The 12,861-nt window shown below is 37.8% G+C and overlaps 1 protein-coding gene across 1 annotated transcript in view; it reads left to right on the plus strand.

The window, feature by feature from the left end:
* The window catches only part of PCDH15 (protocadherin related 15), a 1,798,632-nt gene that overhangs the window by 1,268,492 nt on the left and 517,279 nt on the right, over positions 1-12,861 (plus strand). Inside the window, exon 9 of the mRNA XM_045164127.1 lies at positions 7,791-7,910. Coding sequence (XP_045020062.1) covers positions 7,791-7,910 — 120 coding nt within the window. The remainder of the gene's footprint in view (positions 1-7,790; positions 7,911-12,861) is intronic.

Raw genomic sequence — 12,861 nt, forward strand, 5'->3', positions numbered from 1 at the left:
GTTCACAGCAAACTGTGGAAAATTCTTAAAGAGATGAGAATACCAGACAATGTGACCTGCCTCCTGAGAAATCTGTATGCAGGCCAGGAAGCAACAGTTAGAACTGGACATGGAACAACAGATTGCTTCCAAATCAGGAAAGGAGTACCTCAAGGCTGTATATTGTCACCCTGCTTATTTAACTTATATGCACAGTACATCGTGAGAAATGCTGGACTGGATGAAGCACAAGTTGGAATCAAGATTGCTGGGAGAAATACCAATAATCTAGATAGGCAGATGGCACCACCCTTATGGCAGAAAACAAAGAAGAACTAAAGAGCCTCTTGATGAAGGTGAAAGAGGAGAGTGAAAATGTTGGCTTAAAACTCAACACACAGAAAGCTAAAATCATAGCAGCTGGTCCCATCACTTTATGGCAAATAGACAGGGAAACAATGGAAACAGTGTCAGACTTTATTTTTGGGGGCTCCAAAATCACTGCAGATGGTGACTGCAGCCATGAAATTAAAAGATGTTTCCTTCTTGGAAGAAAAGCTATGAACAACCTAGATAGCATATTAAAAAGCAGAGACATTACTTTGCCAACAATGGTCTGACTAGTCAAAGCTATGGTTTTTCCAGTAGTCATGTATGGATTTGCGAGTAGGACTATAAAGAAAGCTGAGCACCAAAGAATTGATGCCTTTGAACTATGATATTGAGGAAGACTCTTCAGAGTCCCTTGGACTGCAAGGAGATCCAACAGTCCATCCTAAAGGAAATCAGTCCTGAATATTCATTGGAAGGACTGATACTGAAGCTGAAATGCCAACACTTTTGACACCGGATGTGAGGAACTGACTTATTTGAAAAGACCCTGATGCTGGGAAAGACTGAAGGCAGGAGGAGAAGAGGAAGACAGAGGATGAGATGGTTGGATGGCATCATTGACTCAATGGACATGAGTTTGAGTAAACTCCAGGAGTTGGTGATGGACAGGGAGGTCTGGTGTGCTGCAGTCCATGGGGTTGCAAAGAGTCAGACATGACTGGCTGAACTAAACTGAACTGGATGTCTAGTACACAGTAAATCAGATTACAATATTTGTAACTAAAAAATAAATATGTGTTAGTCCGATGTAGACTAATGCATAATCTTACTCCACTAAAAATGTTTCCGTTTTGATGTCTTTGAGTAGAAATATAGCACCTACTATCATTGTTAGTGTTCTGTCATTAAATAACTATTATATGTAACTCATTGTCTAGAGAATTCTAGTTCAGCTAATCTAATATACATGACCCTTCTGATATTTCATCCTTTTTTTAGAGAGAGGGGGAGAAACTAAACACTTGGATTCCTGATGAAGTGTATAAGAAAGTAATATCTCATCAATTGCATTTTAATCATTCCTTTGGGATGACTTTTTTGAGAATGTTTCCAACTTGATAATATCATCACTTGTATGAATTATTTCTCAGTTCAAGTGGTATTATTTTAGTTGTGCTTATTATAAAAATGCTATATTCTTCTGTATCCATATACATTGTCTCTTTAATCATTAAAGCCATTAAAGTCTATCATAAGGTATTGTTTTAACATATGTATAAAATTTTTAGATATTCAATATTCAGCAATTGTTCATTTTATTTCTACCAAATTGTCTATTTTCATGTAAATATATTACATGAGACTTCAAGAAATATTCAGTAGGTATTAATGTCAGGGGTCTTCCCTGGTGGCTCAGTGGTAAAGAATCCACCTGCCAGTTCATCAGACACAGGTTCAATCCCTGGGTTGGGAAGATCCCCTGGTGAAGGAAATGGCAACCCATTCCAGTATTCTCACCTGGAAAACTCTATGGACAGAGGAGCTTGGCAGTTGACAGTCTATGGGTGTCGCAAAAGAGTCAGATACAACTTAGCGACTATAACAACAGCAAAAGTATCAGGAGATGGTTGTTACCTTTCAGTACAAGGACACTGGCGCCAGTGGCATTACTCTATCTCTAATTATGTACATTTAGCACAATATTAGGGTTTGTGAAGTGCTTTCCCATATTCATCCTTCTCAATATGTACTTCAAAATGAGCAAGATATTTCTTCGCTAGTATAAATTTGGCCTATAGTGATATCAACAAATTATGATGTTGTAAGATGTCCCTTCTTTAAGTCCTCACTTTGAACAAATAAAAACTAGCAGCCAATTATGAACCACAATACCTCTATATTAGTTGTGGGATCCAACACCGTATGCAAAGAGACCTGGAAGTAGAGGCCTGTGCATTAGGTAACAGGTATAAAGACCTTGGTGTGGAATTCAAGTTAGCTGAACCCATTGGACCTGCTGAGCAAGGAACTGACCCTAACTTCTCAAGGCCATAGCCTGGGGAAAACCTGGGTAATGCTGATTTAAGCAGATACTCATGGATGAGAGAGATTTTGTGAAAGTCCAGCCCACTCCAGTGCTTTTGCTTGGAGAGTCCCATGGACGGAAGAGCCTGGAGGGCTGCAGTCCATGGGGTCGCTAAGAGTCGGACACGACTGAGCAACTTCCCTTTCACTTTCACTTTCATGCATTGGAGAAGGAAATGGCAACCCATTCCAGTGTTCTTGCCTGGAGAATCCCAGGGACGGGGGAGCCTGGTGGGCTGCCGTCTATGGGGTCGCACAGAGTCGGACACGACTGAAATGACTTAGCAGCAGCAGCAGCAGCCCTCCCAAGGAGGCATTCCAGCTCTCTCTTGGAGCAAAAAATAATATGTATGATTGAATTAGAAAGGGGAGAAGTCCCTTTCCAGTGTTACCCCTCCCTCTAAGGTAACACAGTGTGAGGCTATACTAGCCTAGTGGAACCTCTCCTTGTACAAGAAAGGGAGGGAGAGCAATTGGTGACTGCCTGACAACCCTAGCTGGGTCAGACACAGTGTCAGCCTCATTATTGAGGCAGGACCTCCCTGACTCTGGGGAGGGAGGAGATTGGGAAGGATACAGATAAGAATATCAAAAGGTATTAAAAGAATGAGGTTCCTCCTAACTTTGCTCAGAACTTCAGTATGAAGTCAGCCCACAGGCTACTTGGATAACCTCAAACAAGGATCTCTTCATTTGGCCTGTGGTCATCCCCAACACTCCAAATGCTAAACCTGTAAAATTCCCTACTCTGTGGACATTCTCCAGCATCTCCATGTGAGATGCTGGAGAATGAACTTGGATAAATAGTGAATGTGCTCAGAAAATCAGACCAGGGACTGTGGGCAAAGGAGAAACCACAAATTTAACTACAGTGCCACCTTTTGGAAAACAAAAGAAAAGTTTCCAGTAGCCAACCCAGTGTGTTCTTAAAACCAGAAAAAAAAAAAAAAAAAAAAAAAGACAGCCTTAAGAATTCAGCCACATCAGGGGCTTCTGTCATAGCTCAGTCAGTAAAGAATCGGCCTGCAATGCAGGAGGCCAGGGTTTGATTCCTGGGTTGGGAAGATTCCCTGGAGAAAGAAATGGCAACCCACTCCAGTATTCTTGCCTGGAGAACCTCCTGGACAGAAGAACCTGGCAGGCTACAGTCCATGGGGTCCCAAGAGTTGGACACGACTTAGTGACTAAACTACCAGAGAGCAGCAAGTGTGGAGCAAGTATATTCATACAAGTGACGTGGGTTCAATCCCTGCATTGGGAAGATCCCCTGGAGTAGGGCATGGCAACCCACTCCAGTATTCTCACCTGGGGAATCCTATGGACAGTGGAGCCTCGAGGGCTACAGTCCATAGGGTTATAAAGAATCAGAGACATGACTGAAGTATTTAGTACACATGCATGCCCTGCTAAATTAAATGCAAAAGCAGCCAATGCAAAACTCCAAGGAACGTGAAGAATCAAAGAACGTGTCATCACCAAAAGAACCATTATCCTACAGTAATCAAACACCAAAGCATGGAATTTGGTAATTTACCTGATAAAGAATTCAAAATAACAGTTCTGAAAAAACTAAATGAACTACAAGAAAACACATAAACACAATTCAGTGAAATCAGAAAAACAAGATATGAATAAAATGAGACATTTAACAGAGATAGAAATCGTAAGAACCAAACAAATTCTGGAGCTGAATAAAATGGAAAGTGCAATACAGAGCATCTACTCTAGAATAGACCAAACATATTAAATAAAGTGTTTTTAAATAGAAACACACATAAAACAAGGTTATGTATTGATTTGTTGATGAAAAATGTTGTAACCAGAGGCTTGCAAAACTTAATCCTGTATTCCCCTCAGCAATGTAATAACCCTGTATTCCCCCTAGGAGCAATGGTTCAGTATTTGTTAATTCAGTGTTCATGGTGACTTTATAGTATAGAACTACCATGGGTGATGAAAATCAACTATATTTATATAAAACATGGATACAATGCTTCGGTGAGGAATATTGCAAAAAAGATTAGTAAGGGAATTTCTCCTTTTGAAGCATTGTTTCTGATTTTTAGCTTGGGTCAAGCAGCAATGGCTCACAAGATAACTGAACAGTTAGCTACTCACATTTTACATTCAAGTTTCTGTTAAACATCTTAATGAAATATCAAATTTTCTTGCTTTATTTTCTTTAATTATTACATGTGCATTTTCTGTATTTTCCTAAGAGTTGTATAAAATCATTTATGGAAAAAAACACGAACTAAATAAACAAGTAACACACTCAGGCAGCTGCCCAAGGTGATAATCAGCCCACACATAGAATGCCCTTCAGAAAACCAAATTTATATTTCTGAGACTTGTTGAAATGTTAAAGGACATGGAATACGACCATCTGTACAGCATATGTGCCCTGAAAATTCTGTTTAATAATGTATAGGAAAACACATAACAAACAACCTATCATGTGAAGATTTTCACTCTCCACATAATATTTAGAATTATGTGTGTATTTATATAATGTTAATATAAGTGTGTACATAGATACGTACATATTTTTGTTGGGTATATATATTAATGTATTCTATAATATACTTATTAATTTTCTATATATATATATTTATTTAAAAGGATATTGCATGTTTTAACTCTCTTTTGCTTGTTTGCATCTAGTATAGGCCATTTCATTGGAGCCCTTTGCCTTTTGCCAGACTTTCCATATTGAAACAAAATGTTTATCCTCTTTTTTTCCTAGCTGTTTCTCTTATATTAGCTTTAAACATTCCAAACCCTCGCTTATGTCTGAGTGGTAGATCATGAATAAATGTGTGTAGTTCAATTACTGATACATTTTAACATTATATTTTACATGTGTATGTCTGTGTGTGGATGTTTACTTATTCCAGTAGTGAAAATGAATGATCTATGCTAATATGTTTGGTCTAAATATGCAACCATGGAAGGAAGTAAAACTCACTAGTCTATGCAAATGTTGAGCTAATAATTTGACATACTACTTGTCGTTTGCTGTCAACAACTAAATATCACCTTTTCAAAGTTGGGTCAGAAGTCTCGTGAAGTTGTTCAGTCTTGTCCAACTCTTCGTGACCCCATGGACTGTAGCCCACCATGGTCCTCCATCCATGGAATTTTCTAGGCAAGAGTAGTGGAGTGGGCTGCCATTTCCTTCTCCAGGGGATCTTCCCAACCCAGGGATCGAACCCGGGTCTCCCGCATTGCGGGCAGACGCTTTATCATCTGAGCCTCCAGGGAACCGCAGCCTAGTTTCAAAAATTTCAGACACCTACTGTTCAAGTTTTCTGGCTTTTTCCTTTTATGTGTGTGTGTGTGTGTGTGTGTGTGTGTGTGTGTATGTTTTCAGGGTGGGGGGTAACTTTTTAATTCAACTCTGTGGCACAGTTATCTACTTTGGCAACAAAGATATTTAAATATTCTGTTTTATTAAATATCAAGAAGCAAAATTTTGCCATTCAATTTTAAATTTTCAAAATTAAATATATCAAGAGTGAGTGAATTTTTGTAAGAGAAATCAAGGCACAAATACATTAGAGTGGGTGAATTTTTACAAAACAGTGACATATTTGGGGACAGGGACATTAAAAATATTAAAACGTTGGCTTGGAAGCCTTTTAGTTAACTATTTCCAATGGGGTGTCCATGTTCATATATGTGCTATTCAAACCATCTCGTCTCACTTAATACTCAGTTCTCTTTGAGCTGCAGAAAGTAAAAGTTTACCTTTAAAAGCTCCTTGCCAGGAGGACTGACTTTATAAATACACTACTTTGTACTTACAGTTCCCCAAACCATGGGTTCCCCAAAGCATAGTTTTAAAATCCCTTTTAATTGCAATTGTATCCTTTTTCTAAATCAGAGATCACAAACGACTGTGGGTGCTGTGCCACTGCATGTACTGGGGGTGTGGGGGGCATTAAATTCATAATATAATTCTTTAAAAGCTATTGTCAACTTTAGAACCAAGAGATTTCTTATAAAATCAGAATATTAAAAGATGTACTATTGGGTTGGACAAAAAGTTCCTTAGGGTTTTTCTACAACATCTTTTCCACAACATCTGCAACATCATTGGAAAAATCTAAATGAACTTTTTGGCCAACCGAGTAGCATTGGCTCCATTATGAGGATTTCCTGAGGCCGAGTAGCAGATACCCTTTTAGAGAAGGATGTGTTCTTTAGTCGCCACATTCCCATGAGATGTGCTTCACTCCTTTATATTGCCTGATGGATCCCTAGATATCTAGGTTTGTAATCCCTGAAAATGGAAGTAAATGAGATGATTCTTCTTTTCTCTCCCTGTATGAAGCCATTTCTCCATGAAAGAATCCTATTTAAAAGCTAACAAAACATATCTCAGAACAAAATGTAAAAATCTATTTTCTTTAGAGGCACAGGTCTTGTGTTTATTGACTAAGTTCATTTATTCATTGTGATAGTGCAATAATTAAGAAAGTAAAGTGTAAAATGCAAGAGTAATGAAAGAGGTGCCATGTACTGACGTGGAGTAGGGAAATGCTATGTCAGGAATGGTTTAGAAGAAGATGATACCTAATTAACTTGGAAAATAACTAATGAGAAGGATTCCATCTAAAACTTGAGAACTGGAGACTCTGGATGTAGGAATACATTGTGAAAAGACTTACAAGTAAGAGAAAACAACGGTAGTTCTCTGATGGAGATTAATAAGAGATAAAGCTAGATATTCAGGCCAACTGTGAAATCATGGTCTTATATGACACATAATGCTTTATTGTTGGTTTAATTCAAAATGAAAAGATATTACTATCTCTCCAATTCTATCAGACAATGGCTTTCTACTCAACCAGTACACCAATCACTAAAGAAAATGCCAGCTTTCTCTCTCTTTTGATAGACAAGGAATCCATAGTTTCCAACTTTCTTCCTCAAATTTGCAACCTGCATGTAATTACCAACCTGGATTTAATTGATCTTTCTGATTTCTTTTCTAATTTTAAAATAAAGTGATTCTTGATAATTCCTTCATACAATATAAATCCTAGCTTATAGATAATCTGATGCACTGAAGTGTTTTTAAATAGGAACAACAGATGCATTTTCTCCACAAGTTTAAGATACTAATGTTTATAAACTGGTCCAAACTGAATCAGGGGCTTCTGTTTCTTTATGCAAAGCAAGGACTAATGTTGGAAATTTCCAGACTCTTAGGAACTCCTGAGTAAGTTTTCCAAGGGTTCTTTTGAAACACTTCTAGTCTGTGTTTGTGGGCTGCTTCCTACTTTTTTCCTTTGTGTGATTAATGATTGTGTTTTTTGTGCTGGAACATTTCTGGTGTGCTGTTGATCAAGTGAGAATTGACAGTTTGTCTTTTGTATTCTTTCCAGCTCACTCCAGTTGGCACCACAATCTTCTCAGGATTTTCAGGAGACAATGGAGCTACAGACATAGATGATGGCCCAAATGGACAGATAGAATATGTTATTCAATATAATCCAGATGATCCAGTATGTAAATATCTACTTGAAATGTAACTTCACTATAAGGAGTAAAATTAATTATTTAAGCTGATATTTATTATATTCTTCTATTGCTCAATTCCTAGAACCATGTTAGTAATTGTACTATTATTAATAACTATCCCAAATTACATTTTACGATATACTTTTGCTACATTTATAGGCTAGTTTTGGATGGGTTTTGATGGTAAAAGTTTTAAAATGTCTTCATAGGTATAATAAGTCATTTTTATTAAATCTCTGTTATATTAGTTGACTCCTAAGCATTCTAAATAAATCACTTCACGTGTTATTACCAATGTAATACATATGTTTTATGGAACTTGCAAATTAATACCACCACTACCCCTTCTCCACCAGTGAAACCTGAGATAGAAAAGAGGACAAAGACTCTAATTTTAAAAAAAAAAACTTTTTTTGTTTTGTGTTGTTTTGTGTTCTTTTTGTTTTTTTTTTTGCTTTAGACAATGGGGCTTCTATTTTGTTCTCTAGGCTAAGTTCTTTCTAAGATATAGGATATATAATACAAAAAAAAAAAAGAATTGTTTTCTTGAAGCTAGACCTGAAAGTCCTGCCTGCTATCTTTCTCTTCCTCTTTTCCTCAAGGCAGCTTTTCAGAACACAAAGGGCTCCTCAAAGTAGTTTTACAGTTACTTAAGTGATGTTTAATTAATGTTTATCCTTTATGTTTAATATTAGGAATATAAAAAGTGGTAAGATTAACATGTCTTTGTTTTTAAATTATATATCTCTTATAAAAGCTCTAAACAAAAAAACTGTTGAGCTTACAGATACTAACAAGTCTCAGTAAGATCTGCCTCACAAATCGATTGTCAATTATGAATGCAGTTTCTCATTTTATCATCACAAATCAGTTAGTGACAGTATTTCTATTGTATAGGAGAGAACACAGGTTCACAGGTGACATGACTTGCCTGGTTGTTATTGTTGTTCAGTCATCAAGTCACGTCCATCTCTTTGTAACCTCATGGATTGCAGCACCCCAGGCCCCCTTGTCCCTCACTATCTCCTGGAATTTGCCCAGGTTCATATCCATTGAATCGGTGATGCCATCTAACACACAGCTATGTCTAAGCTGGAGTCAGGACTTGCTTTCTGAGTAGTGTGTGTGCCACTCTTCCTCTGTTGTGCTCTAATAAAATAGTTGCAGCACTTGTGTTAAAATTAAAAAAAAAAAAAAATTGGAGAGCAAGAGCAAAACACAAAAAGCCCATGAGTATAGCAGGGAAAAGGGACAATTTAGGGGGATTTTGTTTTTGTTTTTCCCCTAAAAACTATGCCTCCACATGTTTATAAACAGGCACAATGAAGCCAAGAGATGGAGAGATAATGAGAATGTGACAGAAAAGGACAGTAATGATATAGGGTGTTACACAGAAGTAGAGTGGAAAAGATAAAAGGAACAGAAGAGAAGAGGGCAAGAGAAACATTTTTTAAAGGATAGAAACATGGAGCTGACTATACAGAATGTTTCTAAACCATTTATTTTCTTACTATTTAGATTTTTAGAATAATCAATTGTATGCATGTGTCATGTTTTTCGCTTATATTTTATGAGGGTCGTTTTCTAATCTTTACTCCTCAGTTTGTAAAAATGAAACTCCCACAAAGTAGAGGATGATCAGGTCATGTATTTTAAGGAAATATTTATTATATTGCATAAAAGAAAGAAATTTATCCAAGGTTTGATATAGTGTGAGAAAAAAAAATGTAGTACTTGGAAGACATCTCTTAGAACTTTTGTGAGGCTGAAATACCTTGTTAGCTATTCAATAATTCCTTCTGAATGCTTCCTCTTTTCAAGGATTTGTGGGCTCAGCATGAAATATAATATCATATACTTTTACTACCTACAGATAGAATAAGTCAGTCACATGCAGTTTCCAAATTGGAAAAAAAGAAAATAATGTTCTTTAGCAAGCTAGCACTGCTGCCGCTGCTGCTGCTGCTGAGCCGCTTCAGTCGTGTCCGGCTCTGTGCGACCCCATGGACGGCAGCCCACCAGGCTCCCCCGTCCCTGGGATTCTCCAGGCAAAAACACTGGAGTGGGTTGCCATTTCCTTCTCCAATGCATGAAAGTGAAAAGTGAAAGTGAAGTGGCTCAGTCATGTCCGACTCTAGCGACCCCGTGGACTGCAGCTCACCAGGCTCCTCCGTCCATGGGATTTTCCAGGCAAGAGTACTGGAGTGGGGTGCCATTGCCTTCTCCGAAGCTAGCACTACTATGGAATAAAGAAAGAAATTCTCTGGTCATGGTTAATTGGTGAGGCAAAAGATTAAGACGTCATGACAGCACTTAACTGAGAGTGTGTGTGTTGAAAGAGTAAGCATTAACCAAATCACATTCTTATAGAGTGAATCCAACTTTAATCATCATAGAGACTTAATGATCAACACCAGTTTCTTCTCATGTAAAATATCTTGAGCACTATCTTATGATATTCATATTATTAAATTATTAAATCTCTAGAAACTCTGCTTATAATTAATAGCATAATTATATTATCCAGCTTATTTCTTAGTGTCAAACCAAACTTGTATGTATTACAAATGTGTGCATGCTAAGCCACTTTGGTCAAGTCAGACTCTGCAAGTCAATCAACTGTGGCCCACCAGTCTCCTCTGTCCAAGGGATTCTCCTGGCAAGAATGGGAGTGGGTTGCCATGCTCATCTCCAGGGGATCTTACCAATCCAAGGATCGAACCCACATCTCTTATGTCTCCTGTATTGGAGGCAGATTCTTTAACATTAGTTCCACCTGGGAAAATATGTAACCTTAAAATGTGGACCCTTCTGGCTTTTGCAAACACAATATAATTGTTTAAGTAAATTTTATATAATTAAAACTAGGTTATTTAAAATTGAAGATGTTAGTTGCTCAGTGTGCCTGACTCTTTGTGACCCCATGGACTATAGCTCACCAGGCTCCTCTGTCCATGGGATTCTCTAGGCAAGAATATTGGAGTGGGTTGCCATTCCCTTCTCCAGGGGATCTTCCTGATGCAGGGATCAAACCTGGTTCTCCTACATTGCAGGCATATTCTTTACTGTCTGAGCCACCAGGGAAGCCCAATTTCACATTCAAATTTAGTTTTGTCTTCTCTCTTAAGAAAAAAAAAAATATGACAACCCTGGTCCTGATTTCCAATAAGCTAACAATCAGCTAGAGTTGAATTGTTTTCCCATAAACAAACTTCTATCATACAGACAAAATATGTATATCCACTTTACCTCCATTGTGTCACTCATTTGCATTACCCAAACATCCTTGTAGAAATTTACAAATGTAACTTCTGCTCTACTATAATGCAAAGTATTTTTTTTTTTGCATTTTTATTGGTGTATAGTTGCTTTACCCTGCTATGTCAGTTTGTACTTGTATAGCAAAGTGACCCAGCCAGATGTATACATACATCCCCTCTCTTTCAGATTTCCTTCCCAGTTAGGTCACCACAGAGCATCAAGTGGAGTTCACTTTGCTGTACAATAGGTTCCTCATTAGTTATGCATTTTATACATACTAGTGTATTTATGTCAATCCCAATCTCTTAATTCATTCCCCTCCCCTTGGTATCCATATGTTTGTTCTCTCCATCTATATTTCTATTTCTGTTTTGTAAATACGACTTCCCTGGTGGCTCAGACAGTAAAGCGTCTGTCTACAATGCGGGAGACCCGGGTTCGAGCCCTGGGTTGGGTAGATCCTCTGGAGAAGGAAATGGCAATCCACTCCAATACTACTGCCTGGAAAATCCCATGGACAGAGGAGACTGGTAGGCTACAGTCTATGGGGTCACAAAGAGTCAGACACAACTGAGTGACTTCACTCACTCACTCATACCATTTTCTGGGCTTCCCTGGTAGCTCAGCTGGGTGGGGAAGATTCTCCAGAGAAGGGATATGCTACCCACTCCAGTATTCTTGGGCTTCCATGGCGGCTCAGATGGTAAACAATCTGCCTGAAATGTGGGAGACTTGGGTTCTATCTCTGGGTTTGATCCCTAGGTTGGGAAGATCCCTGGAGGAGGGCATGGCAACCTACTCCATTATTCTTGCCTGGAGAATCTCCATGGACATAGGAACCTGGCAAGCTACAATCCATGGGGTTGCACAGAGTCGGACACAACTAAACACAGTACATACCATTTTTATAGATTCTAAGTATATGCATTAATACACAATTTTTGTTTTTCTCTTATGACTTACTTCACTGTATATAACAGTCTGTAGGTTGATCCATGTCTGTGCAAATTACACAGTTTGGTTCCTTTTGATAGCTGAACAATATTCCACTGTATATAGGTACCATATATTCTTTATCCATTACTCTGTTGTTGGACATTTAGGTTGCTTTCATGTCCTGGCTGTTGTAAATAGTGCTTCAATGAACACTGGGGTGCATGTATCTTTTCAAAATATGGTTTTCTCCATATATATGCCCAGGAGTGGGATTGCTGGATCATATTTATTTTAGTTTTTTAAGGAACCTCCATACTGCTCTCCATAGTGCCTGCACCAATTTACATTCCCACCAACAGTGTAGGAGGGTTCCTTTTTTTCCCATATTCTCTCCAGCACTTACTGTTTGTAGATTTTTTCATGATGACTATTCTGACTGATGTGAAGTGATACCTTATTGAACTAATTGTATTTTTAAAAAAGTGAAAAGAAAAATTCAGAAAAAAAAAGAGAAGAATTTGTCTTCAAATGTTCTATGGAATTTTTAATTTTAGAGAGTTTATCTTACTCAGAAAAATGCAATTATGTTAGGTATCATTCTGATAGTTTATTGATAAGTCTTATTCTTAACAGATTGATAAGACTGTTCATATAATAGATTATCCTATAAGTTTTCTTATCTTGATCTTTTATTATTTTAAGCCAGAATTAAGTGACCTTTATTCTGCATTTCAAGTG

Source organism: Bubalus bubalis, chromosome 23, assembly GCF_019923935.1.
Source record: "Bubalus bubalis isolate 160015118507 breed Murrah chromosome 23, NDDB_SH_1, whole genome shotgun sequence".
NCBI classification, from domain to species: Eukaryota; Metazoa; Chordata; class Mammalia; order Artiodactyla; family Bovidae; genus Bubalus; species Bubalus bubalis.